At 49.2% G+C, this 26,023-nt stretch overlaps 1 protein-coding gene across 3 annotated transcripts in view; it reads left to right on the top strand.

Moving 5' to 3' along the window:
• Window positions 1-26,023, top strand: part of CUNH11orf49 (chromosome unknown C11orf49 homolog) — a 149,539-nt gene that overhangs the window by 122,188 nt on the left and 1,328 nt on the right. Inside the window, exons 3-8 of one of the 3 annotated variants that reach the window (XM_036326006.1) lie at window positions 5,034-5,118; window positions 18,787-18,872; window positions 20,504-20,699; window positions 21,358-21,467; window positions 23,904-23,967; window positions 24,233-25,625. In XM_036326006.1, the coding sequence (XP_036181899.1) occupies window positions 5,034-5,118; window positions 18,787-18,872; window positions 20,504-20,699; window positions 21,358-21,467; window positions 23,904-23,967; window positions 24,233-24,407 (716 nt within the window). In that variant the 3' untranslated portion in view covers window positions 24,408-25,625. Of the gene's footprint in view, window positions 1-5,033; window positions 5,119-18,786; window positions 18,873-20,503; window positions 20,700-21,357; window positions 21,468-23,903; window positions 23,968-24,232; window positions 25,626-26,023 lie in introns of those variants that run through there. The other 2 variants (XM_036326004.1, XM_036326005.1) reach the window with 2 other exon arrangements.

Raw genomic sequence — 26,023 nt, 5'->3', positions numbered from 1 at the left:
GGAATCAAATCAGCGACTTCTTGGTTCATGGGTTGATGCTCAACCACTGAGCCACACCGGCAAGACTACAAAGCATGTTTTCATTCACTCATTCCTTCAACAGATATTTACTATGATGTGCCAGGCATTGTGCTAAGGGCTTTAGTTAAGTCCAAATATTTCTCAATTTCAGGACTTCAACTATTAATTGGTTAATAATTATAAAATACTATTACCATTTATTGAACACTTTGCTAATTTTCCAGGAAAGTGTCATATATAAATGACCTCCTTTGATTTTTACAACAATCCTGTTGGGTAGATACTGTGGTTATTCACATTTGTAAGATGGGGAAACCAAGGTTTAGAGAAGTTGTATAACTTGTCCAAGTCATACCAGTGGTAAGTAGTGGAGCGAGGTCGTCTGGCTGCAAAGTCTGGGCTCTGCACTTGTACTACTACCCTGCGCAACTACTCTGCCATGTTTAATGGGGCCACCTGGAAGGCATCTCTCTGTCTTACTTTGATATAAAGTCTATCAGTCACTGGCCTGACCCCAGCCAGATCCCACCTCCTAAAGGAGAATTCTCAAGACCTTTGCAGCTAGGCAGGCTTAGGTCTGAATCTCAGTCCTTCCTCCACTCACTAGCTGTTTCCTTGAGAAAGTAATTAACTTGAGTTAAGGAAACCCTAGTTTCTTTATTTCTAAAATAATAGCAAATACTATAGCAGAGGATGTATGACAGGCCATTCATGTAATGTAAGTACTTTACATTAACTCACAGCAACTGTGTGATGTTGATACTATCATTATCTCCATTTTATAGATGGGAAAACTGAGGCGTCAAGAGCTTAAAGATCAAGTCATTTGAAATCAGTGGCAAAGCTCAGATTGGGACCCAGACAGTCTAACTTTGAAGTCCATGCTCTTAGCCACAATACTACGCTGTGCTGCCTCTAGAGATGATAGATCATGGTGTAAAACCCTCTGGTCTAGAGCCAGGCACAGAGTTGATAGGACGATTATAAGGTTTAGAGGAAGAAAGTTTAACAGCTCTGACCACCCACAAAAAAGAGAAGCACCAATTTGTGGAGAGTGTTCTGATCTTGATCTTATACCAAGACTTCTTATGTCTTTGCCTTTGAACTTTCAGGGCTTGCTGGCTGAAGCTTTCCTAATTGTGGGGATTCCTTTAGAGCATGCATCTGTTGGTACACACCACCTACCTTCCCTGCACCTGCCGGGTGCAGAGGCTGGGATGAGAAATGGCGGAGTGGCCACCAGCACAGGTGTACTCTTCCCCACCCTCCCGTGGCCTCCGGCCCAGCACAAGCTGCTGTACTGGAGCCGCAGTCTTTCCTGTTGACAGTAATTAGAACCTTTCAGACTCAATTTCTTACATGGGAAAAATCCCAATTCGCTTGACTTGTCTCCTTGATCCAATTCACCTGAAGCTATTTAGTTTCTGCAGTTTGTTTGTAGGGGAAAGCAAGCTCCTGAGCCTTCACACATTAGTGGTTGATAAGATCAAGGCCCTGAAAATGTATGTTGGGTAAACTTTGGAGCCAGCCGCCTGCGTTTGAATTCCAGTTCTGCCTCTTAAGCATGCACCGTCTGAGTTTGTGTCTGTGCAATGGGGATAACAATAGTGAAGATTAGATGAGCTAAGGCATGTAAAACCCTTGGCAGGACAGTGCCTCGCCCTCAGCAAGTGCCCAATGAATATGAGCTGTTAGTATTATCAATATTAAGCCCATCCAGCCCTTAGTCATCCTTTCCCTCCCAGCCTGGACTCTTTCTCTGGAAAGCTAGTTCCCCTCTCTGTTCCCCAGGCTCTGGACTCTTCTCTCTCCCCACTCATCGGAGTATTTCATCTCTCTACGCCTCCATGAACATATCTGTGAAATGGGACTGAGAATAATGGAGTCTACTTCATGAGGTTGTTGTGAAGGTTAAGTGAGCTAATTCAAGGCCTGAGCAAAGACCTCAGTGACTATTCAGTCTCATTACTGTTAATCCTATAGCACAAAGGGCTGCCTGGAAAAGCCTTTGAGATCTTGGAGAGTTCTAAGAGCTGGGGGCCGAAAGTAGACAGGGGCATTTAGGATTAACTAATGCCTGAGTGTGAGCCTTGGGAACTAGGGAGACTGCTCGCTTGCTCATTTCTGTAACGTAGTGCCTGGACCCCAGGAGGCACATGCTAATATCAAATTAGTGAATGTTCTAAAACAGGTTTGGCTCAGGCAACCTGACAGAATTTTCAAGGCAAAACACTCCTAGGTGTTTAAGCATTTAAACTTGGCAAGAAACATCTTCCTCCTCTCCTCTCCTGTCTTTGCCTTCAGGATTTAAGAACAAAACCAAAATAACTCTGATTGTTTGGAGTTACTATGTTCTAGACATCCTGCTAAGCACTTTGTAGACATCTTTTTTCATCTTGACGTCAGCCCTGAAAGGTAGGTATCATCATTTTCATTTTACAGGTGGGAAACTAATATTTAGAGAGGTTGAGCAATTTCCCCAAGGTTGCATACCTGGTACATTGCAAAGCTAAGATTTGACCCTAGCCTCTGGGATGGGAAGGGGACAGCTCCCATTTGTTCATCAATGTTCTGATTTTGGAACAAATACCATTCACTATTTTCCACTTACCATTCTCCCAAATACCCACCATACAACCCAGGAGTGTCTCCAAGTGACAGATGCCTCTCCATGGAAGACATCTAAACTTGACATTATTTAACCACCACTTGATAGACATAGAGCCTCCCACAATTAAAGTGGTGAAAGCTGTTTGTTTGCCTGAGTTTCATTTATCTCTTTATCTGATTATCTTCCTTACTTCACATTTGGGAAAGTCAAGTGCCAGAAGTGACTGACAAGATGTATTCTGATTTTCTGACGTGTGTAGTACTCCCGCAAGACAGTACATTAGAGAAGTGCAAAGTTGTTTTTATACATCAGTTTTCTGACTTTGGGAAGCAAGTATTGGAAACCAGGAGGCTGACATCAATCTCCAGCATTTTCTTTCTCTCTCTCTCTCTCTCTCTCTCTCTCTCTCTCTCTCTCTCTCTCTCTCCCTCTCTCTCTCTCTCTCATCTCTCATCTCTCATTTCCCTTCACCCTGTTTATCTTCCCAAGGATATTTTGTAGGTAATTATGGGGATAAATGTGAATTTCTGTGTGAGACACTTTTACCCCCACCTCCAAGAATGGTATCAGGTATATCTACCAAAGTTTACTCTAGAAAAACACTGATAATTCAAAGATAGAACTCTCTTTTATTTACTTCCTGCCCTCATACTTCTCTCTATACCATATATAGGGAGTTCTGGAGTGAGATTAAAGTGGGAGCACATTAGATTCAGTGGCTTTTCTCCCTTCCCTTTGCCTTTCCTGTCCCTCACCCCAAATCTACGAGATCATGAGTGGCTATTACTCCTTCCCTTGACAAAACCCCCTCTCAGGCTGTGCCCGAGGTCAGGCAAGTGAGGAGAGGAAAGTACACACCCTATTGTGGCCAAGACGAAAGCCACAAAAGCCATCTTGATCCTTTGACCTACATTGACGCTGATTCTGTTCCTTGGTGTCCCTGACTTTGGCAGTGTGGTTTGGTTAACTCTGTGCCCCCGTTTTGAATTGAGCTTTAATGAAAAAGTAGTAAGAACTCAGGCCTGTCCCTGGGGATTTGGGGTTTTTGTCTTGGAAAAGCATCAACCGAACTAGCAGGGGCAGGAGAGCTGAATTCCTGTGGCTTGGGCTAACTTAGGTCCAAAGAAACCAAGTGCCTATGATCATCTTCATTCCCCAAATGTGGCCGTGCCCTTTGGATTCCCTTCTCTCACTCATGCTCCCAGTTAGGATGGCTTCCAGGTTGCTTACTCTTGCTTTACCATCAGCATGTCTTTCCATATTTGAAATGCTTTAGCTTGAGGAACACTTGTGGATTGCTGCTGCCTGGCTGACCTAGAACCTTTTGGATCAGTACACACAGTACCAAAACAACCTTTAAGCATCAGGGTCTTTCCTCTCCCTTGGGGTCCTATGTACCTCCCTGAGGTTTACCTCTGTGGGTCTCCTGCTGTGCCACCGAAGACTGGCTCATCTCTCCCACCGCACTGCTTCTGTATATCAGGAATCATTTGTTTGCCTTGACTGTATACCTTGGACAGCTAACTTGGCTTACTATAATATGACCAGACTTGTGTGCAGACATCAAAAAGAAGCCAGTCTGTGTAATACTGGATGACAGAGTAATAAGGTCTGCGGGTTGCTATACTGTACTCTTCTCCTCCGTACATTGTAAGACTGAGTGTGCCTTAGTCCTGCTTCCAGATGTTCTGTCGATGGTCGTTAGGCACGTTGTAGTGAATGTTACCATGCCAGAGAATTTCGGCAGATTTAACCAGCTTTTAAATGACTCATTTTTGCAAATTGTTATACACAAGGAAAGCCAAACTAAGAAGGCTGATAAAAGTATCCCTCTTGTTCCTTCTTTTCCATTCCATTTTTCAAACCAGTGAAGCTCCTTTGGCTAAAATAGCTGGGTTATAGCTGGGTGCCTCCCACCCAGGAAACACTTTGTATAAACATGGACCTTAAAATCTCACCCCTGGAGGTCAGTGGCTAGCACACCCTTAACTCTTACTTTTAAAAAGAGCAGCTCTACTGCCCTGGCCAGTATGCTCAGTGGTTAGAGCATTGGCCCACACACTGAAGGATCATGGGTTTGATTCCCAGTCAAGGGCACATACCAAGGTTGCAGGTTTCATCCCCAGCCCTGGTCGGATTGTGTGCTGGAAGCAACTAATCAATGTGTCTTTCTCACCTCTCTCTCTCTCTCTCTCTCTCTCTCTCTCTCTCTCCCTCTCTCTCTCTCCCGTCCCCCTCCACTTTCTCTAAAAACCAATGGGAAATATATTCGGATGAGGATTAGGAAAAAATAAAAAGGCAGCTCTTCTGAAACTAGGTCTGAAATCTATGAAATGACCGAAAAGAAAGCAGCAAGTTCACATACAGAGACCTAATGTATTTCTCTCCATTTCCACTTCAGATCTGCTGACCATGAAGGAGTATCACTGTTTGCTGCAGTTACTGTGCCCCGATTTCCCGTTGGAGCTTACTCAGAAAGCAGCCAGGTATGTCTTCTGGGCTCCTGAAGCCAACTCAGCCCTCGGGGGCAGAGCTTCTTAGAGAAACCTGAAATGTATACAAACAAACAAACAAACAAACAAACCATCAGGAAAGAAACTGGCGTTTGGAGAGAGGTTTATTTGGGAATTGACCAAAAACATAATACTTACTTTCTGTGTTTCCAAACGGAAGCCAAATGATCCTTTGTGGTTTCTGTGGGGAGCCTTTGGGTCTGCAGATAGAGTTGGAGCGTGGTGAGATGAAGAGGCAAACACACTCATACACACTCATACACACACACACACACACACACACACACACACACTCACACACAGGTAAGAGTGGCAGCAGTTTGTGAGGTAAGGGGATGAGCTTGGAGACTGGATAAAGCTCACTAAAGGGAAGGATGAATTGTATTATTTATGCTAAAAAAAAAAAAAAAAAAAGGTTTTCAAGATTATTCCAGAATAGTTAGAACCTCCTAATTTCTGTGTTTGGTTTCAGTCATACACATTTTTTAAACAAATGAGGTAGTTGGACTATGCACTCAGTTAACTTATAACATAAAACCTGAGCTAAGGTAGCAAATGGAAGTATAGCAAAAAATCTTGTTTTCTGAAAGGAGTCATAATGGAATTTTTAGGAAAATACTCTGTCCAGATACACCTCATTTTATTGCTCTCTGCAAATACTGTGTTTTTTACAGATTGAAGGTTTATGGCTACCTGGTTGAGCAAGGCTATTGGCACCATTTTTCCAACATTTGTTCACATTGTATCTCTGTCACGTTTTGGTAATTCTCACAGTATTTCAAACTTTTTCATTATCATTACATTTGTTATGGTGATCTGTGACCAGTGATCTTGGATGGTACTATTGTTCGACCGCCAAAGGGGTCGCGACCCACAGGTTGAGAACCGCTGTTCTAGACACTCCACAGGTGGCTCCTGAGTGAATGAACATAGGAATGAAGATTCCTTGTCTGGCAGTTTACATAGTTCCTACAGCCCATGGTTCTAAGGAACTCCAAGGACAAGGTCAAAAACTATATCCTATATTCATTTGTTCACTCATTGATATATTCATCAAATATTTCTTTTTTAACAGTGTTTTGGGATACCATGTAATTCACCCATTTAAAGTATTAAATTCAATGGCTTTTAGTGTATTCACAAAATATGTTCACATTTATCACCACGGGCTGTTTGGAAACATTTTAATTGTTCCAAAAAGAAATCCTGCACCTTTCCGCATTCTCCCCAAGCCCCTGCTCCTCCCCAGCCGGAGGCAACCACGGATCTACTTTCTGTCTCTATAAATTTGCCTATTCTGGACATTTAAAATAAATGAACTCATATATCATATGGTCCTTAGTGACTGATTTCTTTCACTGAGCATGTTTCTGGGGTTCTTCCATGTTGTAGCGTGTGTCAGTACTCCATGAAACATTTCTTGAGTGCCAGTTTTGTGCTGGGAGCTGTAAATAATGTAGTCGCTGGAAATAATGTCGTCGTGAGTAAGTTATAGTTGCTGCTGCTCAAGGAGCTTGCGTTGGTTTAGAAGAGGATCACCTGAGTGCCAGTTCCTGCCTGCCCCCACTTTGTGACAGACCACCTTGGCTTCTGTCCCTCCAGGGCAGCCGCTGCCTTCCTTCCCACTCCAAAAGGTAGGTGGCGAGCTTAGGAGGGCGAGCCCTCTGTGTGATTTTCAGTCCCAGCAGCCACAGCTTTGCATTTGCCCAGCCATCTCCCAGATCCTTCCGAACAGTCTGATACACGTATGCACTGCAAGAGAACAGAAGAAACAGAATCCTCTAACTCCACAGATTCTTACCATCAGTGACACCAAGGGCTTCTGGAGCTATTTCCCGATTACCCCCTTCCCACCAGGAAGCCTACTTTTTGGTAGTAACTTTAGACCTTTCAGTTTGAGGAGGCAGCATTGTTGCCCATCCATGCCAATAGCAGTGTGAGGGAATTATGGGAATTCAAGTGTAAACAACAGAAGAGCCTACAGCAGTGATGGCGAACCTTTTGAGCTCGGCGTGTCAGCATTTTGAAAAACCCTAACTTAACTCTGGTGCCGTGTCACGTATAGAAATTTTTTGATATTTGCAGCCATAGTAAAACAAAGATTTATATTTTTGATATTTATTTTATATATTTAAATGCCATTTAACAAAGAAAAATCAACCAAAAAGATGAGTTCGCGTGTCATCTCTGACACGCGTGTCATAGGTTCGCCATCACTGGCCTAGGGTAATGCTCAGGATATTGATTGCAAAATTAGAGTTGAACTCAGAACAAGAGAGAAGTTTGTTTTCTCCCTGTGTATGAGCATCAGGCTTCTGTGTCAGCCCTGCCTCCCAGGGCCATTCTTTCCCCAATGCCACTCCAGCTGGTGTGTGTGTAGAAAATTGTATATATCCCAGAAAGCACACTGGTTGTGTAAGCTATTCTCATTTTTTCCAGGATCCCAACTTCACACACAAGCCCAGCCTGCTGACCAGCATGGCATATGGGGGGTTGGGCCTTCAAGGCAGTTACCATTGCCAGAAGAGACGCTGCCCTGCCCCGTCTCACTGCTGGGCTCACTTCACTCAGGCCGCAGAAGGAGGCTCCAGTCTGTGATGATGTGTGTGTGAAAGAATGTAATCCACAGGCAGCTGTACACCAGAGCCTGTTCAGGGCCCTGGCGTCCCCACATGCGCCTGACTTATGTGCTGTGAGCACCGTGGCCAGGCCCTGGGACTGCAGGTTTGAGCTGGAAACACAGGAAGGGAAAGAAGAAACAGACTCCATGGCCATGCCCAGCTAGAGAGCCTCTCCACCTCAGACACTCCTGCAGCAGCAGGAGGCGCTAAGTAATTTTATTCTCAAATGGTCACCCAGCATCTCTGTCTCCATCCCTCGTGGACTAGGGAGCTTTTCTGATGGTTCAGACCATGCAATTAGAGCCAGACTTCTTTGTTGTTGTTATTATCATTTTTATTGAGGTATAATTGGCATGTGACATTATATTAGTTTCAGGTATACAGTATCCTGATGGGATATTTGTATATATTGCAAAGTGATCACCACAGTAGGTCTAGTTAAGACCTGTCACCACACATAGTTACAAAATTGTTTTTTCTTATGGTGAGAACTTTTAAGATCTACTCACTTAGCAACTTTCAAATAGGCAATACCATATTATTAACTACTAGAGGCCTGGTGCACAAATTTGTGCACCAGTGGGGTTCCTCAGCCTAGCCTGTGGGATCGAGCAAAAACCTGCTCTCTGACATCCCCCAAGGGGTCCCAGATTGCGAAAGGGTGCAGGCCAGGCCGAGGGACCCCACCAGTGCATGATCAGGGCCAGGGAAGGACTGCGGAAGGGCTCCAGGGCGTGTCCAGCCCGGCTTGCTCGGTCCTGATCGGCTGGATCCCAGCAGCAAGCTAACCTACTGGTCGGAGTGTCTGCCCCCTGGTAGTCAGTGCACATCATAGCGACTGGTCGACACATCGACTGTCTGCTCCCTAGTGGTCAGTGCATGTCATAGCAAGTGGTTGAGCAGCCTTAGCATATCATTAGCATATTATGCTTTGATTGGTTGAATGGACAACCGGACACTTAGCATATTAGGCATTTATTGTATAGAATAGTCACTATGCTGTACAACACATCTGGCAAGCAAGTGGCAGTGGTGGGAGCCTCTCCCACCTCCATGGCAGTCAGACATCCCCCGAGGGCTCCTGGACTGCAAGAGGGCACAGGCTGGGCTGAAGTACAACCCGCCCCCCATGCACAAATTTTGTGCACCGGGCCTCTAGTTACAAATAATGCTGCAGTGGACATAGCGACGCATATCTTTTTGAGTTTGTGTGTGTGTGTGTGTTTTTGTGGGGTTTTTAAAATTTTTTATTGATTTCAGAGAGGAAGGGAGAGAGAGAAACATCAGTGATGAGAGGGAATCATTGATTGGCTGCCTCCTGCATGTTGGACTGAGCCCGCAACCCAGGCATGTGCCCTTGACTGGAATTGAACCTGAGACCCTTCGGTCTGCAGGCTGATGCTCTATTCACTGAGCTAAACCGGCCAGGGCTCAAGTTCGTGTTTTTGTTTTCTTCAGATAATTACCCAGAAGTGGAATTGCTGCATCATATGATAGTTCTAGTTTTCAGTTTTTAAGGAACCACCATATTGTTTTCCATAGTGGCTGTAGGAACTAAACTTCTTGTGTTCAAATCCTGGCTCATCTGTGTCCTTGGAAAGTTCTTTAATTTCTCTGAGCCTCAGTGTCCTCATTTGTAAATTTGGAATAATAATAAGAGCTTTAATCATTGAGGAAGTATGTAATATGCTTAAAATAATGCCTGGCACAGAATAAACTTTCAGCCTTGACCTACAAGAGCACTGGCATCATAGGCTAGAAAGACCCGTGTGTAGCTCTACCTGTGCCTATTAATTGGATGACATAAGGCTCTATCTGAACTTCTCTAAGCCCTGTTTTCATATCTGTAAAATAGGGGTGATAATAGTATGTAAGCCATAGGGTGGTTGTAAGATTTCAAAAACTATATATATAAATTATTTAGCATGTTATAGACATTCTATAAATAAGTTTCTTGCTGTTAAAATAATGTTGGCATTATTATTATGACAAAACTTTTAAAAAATAATGAGACCCCTAGCCAGTTTGGCTCAGTGGATAGAGCGTTGGCCTGTGAACTGAAGGGTCCTGGACTCAATTCCAGTCAAGGGCATGTACCTCAGGTGCAGGCTGCCGGCCCTGGTCAGGGCGTGTGGAAGCAACCAATCGATTGGTTTCAGGCTCCTCCCCGCCCAGGCCCTGGCCTGGGCTCATGCAGTAGTCAACCAATCGATGTGTTTCTCTCACATCAATATTTCTCTCTGTCTTTCCCTCTCTTCTACTCTCTTTAAAAAGCAATAGAAAAATATCTTCGGGTAAGGATTAAAAATATATATATATAGCACCTGTGTCTTACTAGTAGAGTTGTTTTTAGGGCTTAAGAGATCATGCATGTAAATTATATCATGTAGCCCTCAAAATAGATTACCTATTTTTAAAAAATCATAATGAGTGAGTGGGGCGTGTGTTTAATTCCTGTAATTTATTTTTCAAACGTTTACTGAACATCTGCTATCTGCTAGCCGCATGCCATGCACCGAGGACACAGGTTTATGCTCCTTTTGTGTCTTTCTTTATGCCTCTTCCCTGCAATACCTTTCTGCATAGTTTTCCTCCCTAGATCTGACTTGCCATCAAACAATATCTCTGCTGCCCCAAAAAGTCTTTCTGCAAAACAGGCCAGCCTTTCCTTCCCCATTCTTCCATCGCCAAATGCCTGTCATGTGCCAGTCAGTGTGCTTGTGGAGGGGCTATGACACTGAGAAAAACAAATGTTGTTCCAGCCCTCAAGGAACTTACAGCTGACAGCGCAGCAGACATTCAATGAACAGGAACATAGAAACAGGGGACCCAGGCTGACCTGGGGAACCGTGAAAGGCTTTTCCATGGAGGAAGACATGTTGAATTTGGGGCTTAAAGGATTAGTAATAGGTGAACATGCCCGCTCAGCTATCAAGACTTACTACAAGGCCATGATAATTAAGATAGTATATCACTAGAGTAAGGATATACCAATGGATCACACTAGATGGCCAGCCTAACCCCTGAATTTATAATAACTTAATCTATAAAAGGGCAGCATTTCAGAGCAGTGGGGAAAGGGCTGACTCAAGGAGTAGTGGTGGGGTCATCGTTTTTCCACAAAGGACAAAACAGATCCCTACTTCATACATATTCAGAAGTCAGTTTCACATGGATTACAGACCTAGTGTGAAATACAAAACTCTAAAGCTCTGTAAAAGAGAATAGAGTAAAATATTTTTATGGTTACCAGGTAGTTAAAGAATTCTTCAACAAAAAGTTAAAGATACAAAAAGCCCCAAGCCCGATGGACAACATAGATAAACTTGACCACAAACAAAATTGCATCCTTCCCTCAGTCGTTGTTCATTGAGTGTGCCTGTGATGTGCCAGGCACACTTCCAGGTGCCAAGGACAGAGCAGTGGACAAAACAAAGTACTTGCCCTCATGGAGCTGGCATTCAAAGAGAGAAGTGCCGGGAAGCAAGAATTCCCTGGCAGCAAACAGAACCCTGGCCACGGCAGTGCAAGTGCCACACCCTAACCACTGAACTATCAAGGAACCTTGCCCTGTTGGTAATCGCTGCCATGGAACAGGCTGCATGCCCCCTGCAGTAGAAAGGACAGAGTGTGGTACCTCAGAGTGGGATTCTGTACAGCAGCTAAATTGAATACAGGGACATATATAGGCATTAAAAAAATCTCAAAATATCACGTTACCAACTGATAGCACAGAGTTTGAAAACAAGCAAAAAACCCAACAACACCTACCTAATGTTTTAAGAATATAGGCAGTTGTGTGAATTACTACAGTATAAAAACATGGGGAGGGAGGGGTGCGTAGCCACCACGGTTCAGTGACCACGCTTCAGAGGTGATCTCTGAGGAAGAGGGTAGAGGAATGGAATGAGCGAGGGGTACACGGGTGGCTTGAATAGTATGTGTAATATTTTACAAAGCTTTTAAAAATTGAAGCAAGGATGAAAAATGTTAAGGTTTGATAAAGTTGGCTAGTGGGTACACAGGTGTTTGTTATGTTATTCTCTGTCATTTCCTAAAGTTTTAAATATTTCATTTAAAACAGAAGGGATGGGTGGGGTTTAGGTAGGGATCAGGGAGAGGAAAATGCCGTCTCGGGAAAGTAAGCCGCCTGGAAAGAAGCCCGGCTTTCCCCAGTGACGACCCAGAGGAACGCGAGAAGCCAGTGGGCCCGCCGTTGGAGGAGCGTGCAGCCATGCTTTGGATCTGGGTACAGGGATACCTCAGAGATACTGTGGGTTTGGTTCCAGACCGTTGCTATCAAGTGAGTATTGCAGTAAAGCAAGTCATAATCCTTTTACTAGTGGAGGATCTTGCCTACAATTTATACAAAATGCAACTTCTGCGAAGTGCAGTGGAGCGACGTATGCCTGGGTTTACCAGGAGCCCTCTAGCTGTGAGGCTTCCTGGGAGAGACCAAGAAAGGGGTTTAATGGCTGAGCTGGGTCCTTCAAGCCGTCTGCTAGAAGAAACATCACTGGGACCTAAGCTTCCAGCCCCCCTGGGGCAGTTGCTAGGCACTGATTACAAATACCAAGAGTGGAAGGACAACGCCAGCTGCAGGAAGGTGTTACGGCCACTAGGGGGCACTGAGCCCAGTGTTTGTACCAGTGCAGGTGGCCCAGGGGCTGACTAGAGTCAGAGGACCTGTGTTTGAATAACAGCTCTTTCACTTCTAGCTGGTGGCTTTAGTCAGGCTTCTTAGCCTCTCTGAACCTCTGTGCTCTCAGTGAAGATATTCACTGAGCTTGCCTCACAGGACTGATGGGTACAGTGCTGACAGAGTGAGCCTGATGACGAGTGACCATCATCATTGCGTTGTTACTGCCCATGCTCTGGATCGAGCTTCTGAGGCACCGCAGGGCAGGTGGCATTGGGGGCGCCCTGGAGGTGCAGGCTGGAGCCAGGGCAGAGCAGTGACCGGGACATCAAGGGCCTGGACTTGCGGCAGCTTGTGCAGCACGTGGGTGCCGCCAGCCCAGTCCAGAAAGGGGGCAGCGGAGGGAGTGTCCCAGGAAGCCTGGCAGCAGCCTTTCCCTTCCTCCTGGAGAAGGGAGCCAGAGTGTAGGTCATTCTCACTATGGCCCTGACACTGAAACGCAGACCACAGAGCCCAAACAGACGGGGACACTCTTCCGCTGCACTCGTGAAGGACACTAGTCGTGTGACCTCCACAAAGCAGCGAAGTCATGGAAGGTGGCTTTTCTTTCTGGACCTGCTGGAGGCTGGCTTCCCCCAACTGCGGATTCGAAACCAGATAGCTTCCGCCCGAGAGCCTCCGTCCGGCTGGGTGCTGGCAGCACTTACTTCCTCTGCGCTCTATTTTTCTGTGCTGTCTTGAACTCTCCCAGCACCTTAAACCGGCTGGAATACACTTGTTTTGAATGCTCATTGTACACTAAGTGCAGTGCAGCATCATACTGATGCTTCACAAAATTCCTGTGAAACAGAAATCATGGTTATCTCCTCTTTACACATGAGGAAACCCAGGCTCAGAGAGAAGTAATTTGGCCAGTGAGTGCTGGAGCTGGGATTTGACCCCAGGGCCGCAAACCCAGAACCCCAGGAAAATGGGTGCAGCTCGAGCCACTAGACCAGGAACACTGAGCCTTGGGGGCGAATAGGACGTTGGCAAGTCAGGAAGTTCAGACTAAAGCTGTTTGCTTCCTTGACACTCATTTACCTCCCAGCCAGCCCATCCCAGCTGCTGGAAGTCAGCCCCCAGGATTAGCTTGGACCCTGCCAAGTGCTCTTTCTCCGTTCTGGTCGCCTGCGCTGGACTCCACCCTGCGCATGGCTGTGCTCGGCGCCAGCCTGCACCTCAGTGCCTTCACTTCTCCCCCACAGCCCCTCTCTCTGGCCCGGAGGCATGGCCTGCAAAGATCCCTCTGCACCCAGATTTGCACAGACTTCTGTTGGCAACAGCTCTCCATTGGCTCCACTTCAAAGCAGGGGCGGCCGGCTCCTCCAGGTGTCAGCAGCAGCTGGCACGTTAGCTGAAGGCCTCTGGCAGGAAGGGGTGTTGAGCCAACTGCCATCAACTGGAAAACAGCACATGTGGATGAGCTCCTCTCCAAGAGATTCCTTCTGGAGACCTCGGGGCTGGGGACAAGTTCAAGTTCAGGGGAAGGAGCTCACTGTCTGGAATAGGGGTCCGTGTCCCGAAGGCCAAGACAGGCCTGTAGAGCTCCTCCTGCTTTCCCCACAGTCTGCCAAGACCCAGTGCCAGATGCCCAGGACCTTCATGGGTCAGAGCACTGATGTGGAGATGGACAGCACAGCTTATGATGTGTCTGTGAGCCTCTCAGACCCCTCTGCCGCCAGCCCTCCAGACAGCGGCCTCTTCCCCAGCAGAACCAGCACTAACAGGAGCCGCTGTCAGTTCTGTCTGCACTGGGGACGACACTGTGAGCCGCAGAAGCTCTTTCATACTTGTGAGGAGTGCAACCTTGTCAGGCTTCTGCTTGAATTTCTCCAGCAACAAGAAGCTCACTCCACAAAGCAGCCACAATCCCAGAGCTGAGAGGCTTAAAAAGTCTTCTAGAGCCAAACCCCCTCAGAGGCAGCCCTTCACAGGTCAGGTCTCAGCCCTCACTCCTCCTCCTTCTCTCCCAAGCACAGGGTCTCAGTGCAGTCATTGTCTGATACCGTGGTCTGCAGACGCTAGTTCATTCCTCCTAAATGGACTGGACTGTCCACAGCTGGATATAGTGTCCAGGTGTCACCTGGCCAGGGGAGAAGAAAGGGTTCTATGGCCTCTTACTCATTTTTTCATGCTTGCCTTCATTCAACAAATATTTGCTGAATGACTGCTATGTACCCTGTGCCGTTCTGGAGCCAAGCGACAGAGACAGCAGTGTCACCTGGTGAACAGTGAGGAGGTAGCAAAGAGCTGGGGAGGCCTACCCTAGTCGGGCATAAGGAAGGTCCCCCAGAGAGGTGCTGTGTAGGCTGCAACCTGAAGAATGGGCAGGCGGCAGGTAGGTGAGGGGAGGGGCCTGGAGGGTGGGGAGCATTATAGGTGGAGGCCCTGGCTGATCTGAAGGGCCTGAGGAAGGAGGAGCACTGGGAAGAATGAAGGATCAGTGCCCCTGGAGGGTAGTGAGGTCACTGCCAGTGACCTCAGGAGCCTGGAGAGGAGAGGGAGGCCGAGGGGAGAACATGTGGAGAAGAATGGGGAACTCTGTTCTAAGGGCAATGGAAAGCCCATGAAGATTTTTAAACAGTTGTAAAATGGTCAAATTTGTGTCTTTAAAAAGATCTTTCTCACCCCAGTATGGATACTCAATTAGTATATGTGCTGCCAAAGCGAGCACTGGATACTCAATTAGAAGGAGGCAAGAATGATCGCAGGAAACAGGGAGGGAGGTCATCCAGTTGTCCAGGAAAAAGAGGTGGCGGTGGGCGTCAGACGGTGGCCGTGGAGGAAGCTAGAGAAATGTCAGGGGTAGGACTGACAGGACTGATTGACTGATAGATGTGGGTGGGCAAGACAGGGAGTTTCCAGGACTCCCAGGCTTCTGGCTGAGCAGGGTAATGAGTGGTATTGCTGTTAATAAAAGCTGAGATCCAGTTGGCTTTTCTGGCAGCCAGTCTCACTGCTTGCAATCAAGAAAAACCCTTCAGCCCTAGCAGGTTTGGCTCAGTGGATAGAGCATTGGCCTGCGGACCGAAGGGTCCGTGGTTTGATTGCAGGCAGTCAAGGGCACATGCCCGGTTGTAGGCTCAATCCCCAGCGTGGAGAGTGCAGGAGGCAGCCAATCAATGATTCTCTCTCAACATTGATGTTTCTTTCTCCCTCTCTCTTCCTCTCTGAAATCAATCTATACACATAAAAGCCTAATATGCAAATTGTCCCCACAGGAGTTCGACCGGGAGACCGGGAGTTCAATCGCTCACTATGATGTGCGCTGACCACCAGGGGGTGGGGCGGAATGAAGGAAGGCCCCAGCCAGCAGCTGGGGAAGGAAGGCCGTAGCCAGCAGCCAGAAGGCCCCGATCAGTCCTGATCGCCGGCCAGGCCTAGGGACCCTACCCATGTGCCAATTTTGTGCACTGGGCCTCTAGTAAAAATATAAAAAAGAGAGAAGAAAACCCCTTCATCCCTTTCACACATGCTGCTGGGACCCAGCCACAGGTCCCTCAGAAAGAAACACCCTGCCACTGTCACCTTCCCAGTTAGCCTGCTGGTCCCGCCTGACTGCTGTTTCAGCCACCAAGGAGCAAGGGCCAAGACCCCTTCCCGCTCAGAGAGACTGCCACCATTACCCGGTGGGTCTCCTGCCTCTGCCAGCTGTGCTCTTGTTCCTCCCCAGCTGCCCATCTTAAAAGAGAGTGCTAATGTTGCGGTCGAGAACAGTCCCTGACAGAAGCTTCATGCCAGTTCTGGGCTGGAAGGGCAGGCCGTTTGCAGCTTCTAGTCCCGTCTGAGGCTGCGGGAGGAAGATGCTGTGGAACTGCCTTAGAAGCCGGGTGGGGCAGGGCTTATCCCGGTGCATGCTGGTTGGCGAGAACGACCCCTTCTGGAGTGAGACCGTGGTGATGGCCGCACAACTTTGTGAATGTACTAAAACGCAATGTATACTTTCAAAGGGTGAATCTTGCGGTATTTGAATTGTATTACAATATAAATAAATGAACCAACGGATGAAGTAGGAAGTAGTAAACAGAGGTCAGTGCTATAAACAGGAGCCCTGGGTCCAGGTTGATGATAAACAAGAGAGGCCAAGGGGCGTCTTCAGAGGCTTTGGCTCCCCTCCGCGGTTTCCTGCTGCGATGTTCCCAGCCTGCGCTCTTCCTTAGTCATTAACTGCAGGCCGTTCGGGTCCTCAGCTGTCCTGGGAGCAGGGCAGGAAGGAAAGGTCACACGCTGCCTCCTCTGGGACCTTTCTTCTCCGCTGAGCCTGGGAGGGGAAGCTCTGAGGTGCTGGTGGTTCTTCCTCCCTGAGCATTCTGGGAGAGCTCACCCTTCCTCCGTAGTGTGGGAGTCTCCGCCGACCCGTCCGCCCTACCGGCCCTCTCTCTACCTCTCTTGCCTCTCCCTCCTCATCCAGTTGGAATCTGGGCTTTGTGCCCTCTCTGTTCCTTTTTGCGTGCCTGGGTTATCCACAGCTTATGAGAAATGGGGTGACTGCTTGGCTATGGCTCAGGACTTGTCCCAGAAGCCACTGATGGAGGGACCAGGGTGCCCTCCTGTGGCCATCAGCAGCATTGCTTCTTCCCACCTTCTGGCCTTGCATTTTTCCCAGCTAGAATTTGAATGTTCAACTCTGGTGGTTGGGCAATGTTTTTCTTCCCGAAGAGATACATGAAAAACAGTTTGGCCTTCACATGTAGGTGAAAAGAAAGAAGACAACTTAGCCGCAGGAACTAAGAAGTAAAGGTTAGTGTTTATACTCCATGTGAAAGAGGCAGTGTGAGCTAATGGAAAGTGCGCGGCCTGTGGCGTCGAGCAAACTCACCAGCTTTGTGACTTAGCAGGTGAACTTCTCTGAGACTTAGTCTGTTCACTGTAAAGTGGAAATGATGACCACCTACCTCACTGTTGTGGGATAAGATTTAATGACTCAGTGCCTGCCATGAAGTAAGTGGGATACCGGTTTCTATTGTGATCATTACTACAACTACAGACTAGGTGTAGGAACCATTTTCACTCTTCAGGGAGATCTGAAACCAGAACCACCTGCCTTAAAAGACTCCAGGGGCACCCTCACATTATCTTCTCTCTAAAGCCCCTTCCCCGAGGTCAGCAGTGCTGGCTCCCTCTGCAGCTGATGCAGATGCCAGTTTAGGGACCCGCTGACAGTGGGAGGTCCAGAGAGATTTAGAAAAATACACGAGAGCTCGATCAGTGTGGCTCAGTGGTTGAGCATCAACCTATGAAGCAGAAGGTCGAGGATCAATTTCTGGTCAGGGCACATGCCCAGGTTTCGAGTTCAGTCCCCAGTAGAGGGTGTGCAGGTGGCAGCTGATCAGTGATTCTCTCTCATTGATGTTTTCATCTCTCTCCCCCTCTCCCTTCCTCTCTGAAATCAATAAAAGTACATTTTAAACAAACAAAAATACACAAGAGATCAAAATAAAACTTTTTTACTGTAAAAATAAAGCCAGAGGGGCCCAGTCAGAAACAGATTGGGGTCCCAGGTCCCTTTCAGTAGATGAGTTTGGCACCCTGCCTGGCACATGGAAGGAGCCCAGCGAGTGCTCATATCCTTCCTTTCCTGTCCTCTCTCTGCTGGGGCCTGAGCAGAGTATGAATATGGCCTGGGTCTGAGCCCTTAATAGTCACGTGGTTTTTTCCCTGGGAAGGGGGTGTGCAGTGGGAGGAACTACAGAGAGGAAACACCAGGAGAGGGTCCACCTGTGAGAGGACAGCAAACAGGAGCAGTGGCCACCCTGTCAGGAGACAGGTTGTGCTCTGACCCTCTCAAGTGCAGAGTCCCCAGCAACTCTGGGCCCGCTTCCCTTGTCTGCCCTCCGTGTCCCCGGATGGAGGTTCTGGAGCTCTCCGGCCCTGGGGAGCTTATTAAATCTCAGCACCACTTGCCAAGACCCCTTTAAACCTCTTGGCTGTTCCTTTTGCCTTTTCCAATCAGCTGTATTTATTCTGACTAAACGGTCCTCACTGCAGGATGAAAGGATTTACTGCTCAAGTATATGAAAAGAAATCTTGGCTGCAGTACAATCGCACCCTCTCCTGGCTGCCCGCCCCCTGCCCCCCTTCCCTTCTCAGGCCCCATCCACTAGCTGGTGCCACGGAGACTGAACGGGGAGCCTGCCCTTGGTAGTGTGGTCAGCTTAGTTTGGTAGCAGAGCCCAACTGATGAAGAAGTGAGGTGATTGGGAGGAGCTTGTTTTGGGGAGCCCTCTCCCAACGTCTTGCTACCCCAAGGGAGACTAGACCCCAGGAATGGCGCTCTCTCTCTCTCTCACACACACACACATACACACACACTCACATTTCTCTCTCTTTCCCCCTCAGGATTGTGCTCATGGATGATGCCATGGACTGCTTGATGTCTTTTTCAGATTTCCTCTTGGCCTTCCAGATCCAGTTTTACTACTCAGGTGAGAGTCTCCCAGGACCCCTGTGGCCCCGTCAGACCTCCTCTCCCTCTCCCGCCCGGCTGCCCACTCCATGACTCCATCGCGTGCCCATTTCTGTGCCGCGCTTCCTTCGTGGTGTGCTTCACCCCGGTCACTACAGGATGGCTAGTTCTCGTCGCGGGGGGTAACAGGAGTCACTATGCAAAACCTGCTTTCTCAGCGTCCTCAAGACACAGACACCTCAGTCAGCAGTGCAATGACATTGCTGAAAATGACAATGACAACAACACACACCATAGTGACAATACCTGATAAATTCACTGCTTATAAAAAACTCACTGTGCCGGACATAGCACTAAGGACTTTAACCCTTACAACAGCCCTGAGAGCTAGGTCCTTGAAGAGCCAAGCTCACAGAGGCAAGTAGCCAAAGCTGCAGAGCTACGAAGTGCTGGAGCCCACACTTGGACAGAGGGCTCACTCCCAGCTGGCGCTCTCAGGCACTCGCTGAACCATGGCCATGCAGCACCACCCCGGGGCCCTGACCCCTATGTGTGGGCACACAAGTTCCCACCCAGCTTTAAGTAAGTGCAAACCAGTCCTGGGTCCCACCTGCTCCCCAGACGCACCAGCTGTGCCCTTAAATCCCTTCTGGAATCAGGTGGAATGAAAATAGACCAACAAATACAAATGCACAGCAGCTCACACACAACATCAAATGGAACGTTGGGTTTAGAAATTGCTGACTATGCCCATAAGCAAACTTATTTAAAACGAGCTCTTCCAGTAAACAGAAGGCTGTCTTTGGAGCCTGGACATGGCCTTCCTGCCAACGGGTGGCCCCAGCCAGCCCTGGCCTCACTCGGCGTCACATTGTCAGGCAGGGCCTGGAGCCTGGGGTCTCCCCACCTGCTCTTCGCAGCTCCAGGCATTTACTCCCCATTTTTCTAAAGCTCTTGGGCCCTGGAGGGGGAAGGAGCAGCCATGCTTGTGAGAGCCTTTCCCTCGCCACCTGCCAGGCCCTCTTCTCGCAGCAGCGTGGGCCCAGCATCACGACTGCACAGCGCGTGCGTCAGTCACTGCTCACTGACGACGGCTTGATTACTAAAATTCAAAACCAGTTTCAAATGTTGAAAAAATTCACAGCTTGCGGGCTTTCTCTCCCATGCTGGTATTCCAAGGTGCATTCTTGAGTCACAGAGGCAGGTGGCCTCAGAAGGTGGGGCTTACCAGTGGGAGCATGCACACCTTCACTTTTCACAAAAACATTTACAGCCATTCAATATATGCCAGGCCCAGAGCCAGGTGCCAGGATAGGGGGTTGACAAGGCATGTATGGTGCCTGCCTTTGTTTGAGGAGCTCCCGTGCCAGCAAGGAGACAGAGTCCACAAGCAATTACTCAGAAAACTCATCACTGACAATGCTACGAGGAACACAGGGTGTGTGAGTATGTGATGGGGGAACCTCACCTGGTGCCCAGAAGAGGGGACATTTGAACTGAACACACATGAGTGTCACCTCGCCTGAGTGTGGTGGTCACGCCATGCCCTGAGCACTGACACTCACGTGGAGCTAACAGAAGGGGACACAGTGACAGGATGAAGGATGTCCTCCCTGCCTGACCTGTGTCTCCTTCTTCCACGGTACCCAGAATTCCTGGAGAGTGTGGCTGCCATCTACCAGGACCTACTGTCAGGCAAGAACCCCAACACAGTGATTGTGCCAACATCGTCCAGTGGGCAGCACCGCCAGCGGCCCGTCTTGGGTGAGGCCAGCATGCTGGAGGGGGTCGAGGCATCGCTCTTCTACCAGCGCCTGGAGAGCCTGTGTGACCGGCACAAGTACAGGTAGAAATGTCCACGTAGACACCCCCACCACCACTGGTGGGTGCCAGGGAATGTGGGCCACTGGCCCTGGGACAGACCTCCATCAGGCTGTTCCGTTGGTCCAGGGCTTCTAGGGTCCTGATGGGCACAGTGTAAGTTAGAACCGTGCCATCTGCCCCCCGACCAGGCGCTCTCTTAGGGAGGTCTGCTTTCATTTGGGCAAGGCCACCGCAGACGACCAGCCTGGCCCCCTTCTCTTCCTGGGACGTAGACTGGCCTTGACGTTTTAGAGAGAAGGAAACATATGCGCTGTGTAACAAATTCACGGTACAGGAAGGGAGGGCAAAGCTGTCCTGTGTGGTTCACAGTCCCCTGGAGACAGCACAGCCACTTTTGGTTTCTTTCTAGAAGAGGCTGTTGTTACCTATTGCAATGTCTCCATCCCCTTCCCACTCCCCCCACCGCCCCCGCCCCGGCTCCCAGTAAAAGCACCAAATGGTGACATGACCTTCATGTTCACAGTCAAGGCCTTACTCCCTGCTCCTGGCCATCTGCCAGGCTCCCCCAGGGTCCTAGGGGCCCCAGGACACTCAGGCCCTTCCCAAGCCTGAAGGTGTGGATGAAGGGATGCCACACAGACTGGCTCGTCTTTGAATCCGGCATGTATTCCCTCTTCCAGCTGCCCACCCCCAGCACTTGTCAAAGAGGTCCTAAGCAACGTTCAGAGACTGACCTTCTACGGGTTCCTTGTGGCTCTCTCCAAGCATCGTGGAATCAGCCAAGCCCTAGGTAAGCCAGCGCTGGCTGTGGCCACAGCCTCTTGTGGCCGCACAGTACAAAGCCCCAGAGGAACTGGCCCCCACTGGCCGACTGGTCCCAGGAGGAGGGGCATCACCACCTCTGCCTTGACTTCTCAGGGCCAGACTCTGAGGCCCAGGAAGCCAGGATATGCACAACACAAGACTGTGCCCTCCCAGACCTCTCGCACTCCCATGGGGAGGGACGGCCTTCCCTGCCCGCAGCCCTGCCCCAACATGAAGACCCCTCCATGCAGCCCAGTTCTCCCCAGAGAACCCCCAGTTCTATTTAGGGAGAGGCCTGGCAGACATAACGCTGTTTACTCAGGAGCACTGGATGATTACATATCAAGGGCAAAGGTGTATCTGGGGAGGCCTTTTCCCAGTGAGGAAAAGAATCTGATTCATTTGAAAAAGAGCAAACGGAGGGGAGGGGCCTGCACTGGCCCAGTCTTTTCTGGCCACCATTTTATTGTCACTGGCTGGCCTTCTCAACACTCCCCTCCCCCCTCCCCCCCTCCCCTGCTCCTCTCCCACACCCTTTGCCCTCCAGGTCACCATTCAGCAGAGCTTGAGGGGTTCTTTTTTTAAAAATATATTTTTATTTTTTTAATATATTTTTATTAATTTTTAGAGAGAGGGAGAGATAGAAGCATCAATGATGAGAATCATTGATCAGCTGCCTCCTGCACACCCCCTACTGGGGATCAAGCGCACAACCCTGGCATGTGCCCTGACCAGGAATTGAACCATGACCTCCTGCTTCCTAGGTCGACATTCAACCCCTGAGCCATGCCAGCCGGGCAAGGGGTTTTTATTTGTCTCTCTCTGAGAGGACCCCGGTGTGCTGGGAATCCCCCATTCCTGAGTCCCAAAGAGACACTCCACTCCGAATTCCCCTTCCTTCTGCCAGTTGAGGGGACAGGGTCAAGGGAAGGAAATTTAACATCCGTTAAATGCCAGCCACAGTAGGCCAATACTGGGCTAGATGCTTTAGATCTTAAACAATCTAGATCCTGCTAGGGTGCTCTGTAAATACTGACTGAGGGCCCACTCAGCCATGATGCCACCTGACAGCCATTATTCTGAGTCAGTGCTTGGGGCATGCACAGGTCTGGGGACACCTCAGCCCAGTGAGGTTGGTGGCCAAGGCCACCAGCTGGAAGTGACTGGTGGGGGTTTGCTTAGGCCTCTTTCACACTCCTGGGTAACAGACCATCCTCCCAGACCCTCCACCAGTCACAGCCACTGGGAAGGAAAAGGGAAAGCTAAGGAGCATCTGCATCACAGCTTGGACCAACCACATGCCCTCGCTATTTCTAGGGCCTTTAAAAAGGACAGTCATTCAGTCAACCACTTCCACGGAGCACTAATGCTGGTGGAGTGGGAGATGGGAAGAAGCATGTAGTCTCTGCCCTCACCTGTTTCTCCCGGGCATGAGAGCGATCTGGAGTTCTGGCTGCACCCAGGGCTCAGCCTGTTTGTTCCCTTGGTCGTCAAGGCACCCACCACACCACAAAATGAGAGAGGGCTCTGGGGGACATAGTTTGAAAACCACTTAGAGCAAAAGGGACCAGGAGGCATCATGTGAAAAGGCTTTGGCAAAGATGGGAATTGAACTGGAGCCAGGTAGGTAATTTTAAGATTGAGGCTTTCTATAGACCAGCATTGTTAATTGCCAGATCTGGGTTCTACCAATGAGCTCTTTTCCCTAAACAATTTGCTGGTGAGAGTCCTTTTATCTGCAAACTTTAGCTCCACCTTCCTTCCCAGCTCTGGAGAGCATCCAAGACTCTCTTCTCACCTTTCCCCAAGGTCAAAGAATTGTTTCCCCTGGTTTATAGCTGAGGAAACCAGCTGAGAGCAATGGGTGACAGCAAAGATGGGACAGCTCTCCAGCTGGCTCCGGCCATGCCAGTTTGGTCTGCTCCTGACCCGTGGGAACCCCCCTGGAGGAGCTGAGGCAACCTTTTTTACCAGTCTTCAAAGTGGGGTCACCCTCATTTGGGGGCACAAATCTAATTTCTGGTCTTTGTGGTTAGCCTGAGCCATATCCTGTATCCCTGGCTTTTTAGCCAAATACTGGGGGGCCTCGAAGAAGGCCAGCTCACAACCCACCATCTCGTCTTGGAAGGGGATCACTATTTGTGCAGTGACCTGAGGTTTGGGGATGTCTCCTTAGCTGTAGTCACTGCCCCGGTGGGGGGGGGAGGGAGGGGGAGGTAGGCAGCAGGGCTATTAAACATTATAAACATTAAATTTATCCATCAGTACCCAAGATTCCCTGCCCTGATAGCAGTCCTCTTAAACTTCTCTGTAAAGCTCTTTCCCAGATTGTAGATCAGCAGATATGAAGGTGGGGGCACAGTGGCATCTGACAGGAGTCTGATTGAGTTTTATGACCCCCTCTCCCCCCATTATTTCCTAGGAGCTTTGCCTGACAAAGGGGACCTGATGCATGACCCAGCCATGGATGAGGAACTGGACCGTCTGTAAGTGTCAGGTGGGAAGGTGCTGCCCCCTTATGGGGGCAAACCTCAATCAGACATGGCAGTGCCCCATTGTGGGTCATAGTGCTCATCTATAACATCCCCATCAGTCAGGGAAGAGCTTAGGGGCCAACAGAGGCCTGAGGTATCGTCCCCTTGAATCCCTTGGGGATATAGCCCTTGGTTTCATCCAAATGCAAGTGTGTGGAGGTCCTGGTCTCTGGACAGGAGGCACCTTGCTGCCCTCTGGGCTTCTTTCCTTCTTCAGGCTGGCCCAGATCCCAGACCTGGTCAACTCAGTCAGTGCCAGTCCAGAGGCCAGCTGCCTGCCTTCCCGGACCCCTCACCGGGCTGGCTTTTCCTGGAGACCCCTCCATCACGCCCGCAAAGTGGATGCAGAGAGCGATGGCTCCACTGAAGAGACAGACGAGTCCGAGATTTAAGGAGTCTGAAGGGTCCTGCCTACAACACCCTGTACCCAACTCCTACTCCCACCCAACTCCTCCTGTCCATGTGCCATGCTGCCCTCTGCTGGTGGAAAGGCCAAATAACAGCCCCAGTCCAAGACCTGCCAGGGGTTCTGATATCAGCCAACCCAAGCAGTGATTCAAGAAAGTTAGCTTACTCTCCCTGTCCCAGGCGCCAAGCTAATGGCAGATTGAACTGAGGTCACCAGGAAGGGACTTGGCCCCATAGAAGGTTCATCTCACAGCAACTCCAGGAAAGGAGAAGACCATGAATAGCCACACAGGGCCTTGCATGGTCAGGGGTGGCACCGGTGATGCCAGTATGGGAGGACAGGATCACAGTGGCCTTCTACTGGAGAAAGAGCCACTAGCATGATGGGACGAAGGGTGGGCAAGACCATTTCACTTTCAAACACTGCTTCAAGCCTCCTTTGTCAATTAGCTAAACATGAAATGAATAAAGTCCCTTGTGTCTGCTAAGTGGTGAGTCTAAACTCACTAGACTGAAGGAGGGGGGTGAAGGAAAGGGGTGATTTTGGAGTTTTGGTGCCAGCATCTCAGCTTTTCCAGGAGGTGGCGGCCAGAGGACCACTCAGCCTGGAGAACTCCCTCAGATAATGAACAGAGGGGCTTACCTCTTGCCCATGACAGCCTTTCAAAGGAAAGGTTCTCCTAGCCGGAATGGGTCTCCAGGGAACATGCTCTGAGGGTTCAAGGCCAGGTTCCCATAATGTTAAAGGCCCTGGCCACCAAGGGTCAGCACTGCAGAGCCTTCTAGCCAGAGTTTCATTAAACATTTGCCAAGCACCTGCTCAGGGTTAGGGCAGTGGGGATGCAGCTGTGGACACAGGCCTGAGGAGTACAATCCTCCAGCCAAGGCTGAAGGAGGGCAGGGGTCCTCCAGAAAGCAAAACCCACCCAGGGCACCGAGCAGAGCAGGATGCCTCCTCTGAACCGAAGCCAAAGGTTCCACGACTGAGCGCACACATTTTCCTGGCACATACTGTAACCTCCCTGGAGTTAACAGGAACTGGCCCCTAAAGCCCGGTAGGGCCAAGGACTAGAGGATCCAGAGCTACGGAAGCTCTAGGACCGTGAGAGCTCTCCAGGCCCACAACCATATCCAGCCTTCAACTAGTTAAAAGCATCTGGAAAGTCCTGTATGCATGGGAATCACCTGGGGAGTTTGTTTACAATGCAAATTACTCAACTCCAGCTTGGGGTGGGGCACAAGTCTGTGATTATGAACACTCCAAACCGTTCCAAAGCTGAAAGTCCCGGATCCATGGTTTGGAAGTCACTGGCTTAGTAGAGATCCCATTGCTCCCTCCACCCATCCCTTCTAACAATCCATCTTCCAGACTAGTGGTTTAACTACTCTGCGGACCCCTAAGATGGTAGAGATGTTCTGAGAGCCCCTATAGGGGAAGAGGGTTACTAAACCAGGGGCTTATACACACACATCCTTTCTTCCTGGATTTAAAAGGATTCCATTAAGGTTTGTATATTTTATTAAACTCCACTGAGAAACACCTCATCAAGCCTACTGTTGGGATGAGGTGCAAGGCTGCTGAGGGTGCTCGCCTGCCCCC

This window comes from Myotis myotis, unplaced genomic scaffold (genome assembly GCF_014108235.1).
Source record: "Myotis myotis isolate mMyoMyo1 unplaced genomic scaffold, mMyoMyo1.p scaffold_m19_p_10, whole genome shotgun sequence".
NCBI lineage: Eukaryota > Metazoa > Chordata > Mammalia > Chiroptera > Vespertilionidae > Myotis > Myotis myotis.
The sequence above is the reverse complement of the archived record's forward strand: the minus strand, read 5'-3'. Positions and strand labels throughout refer to the sequence as shown.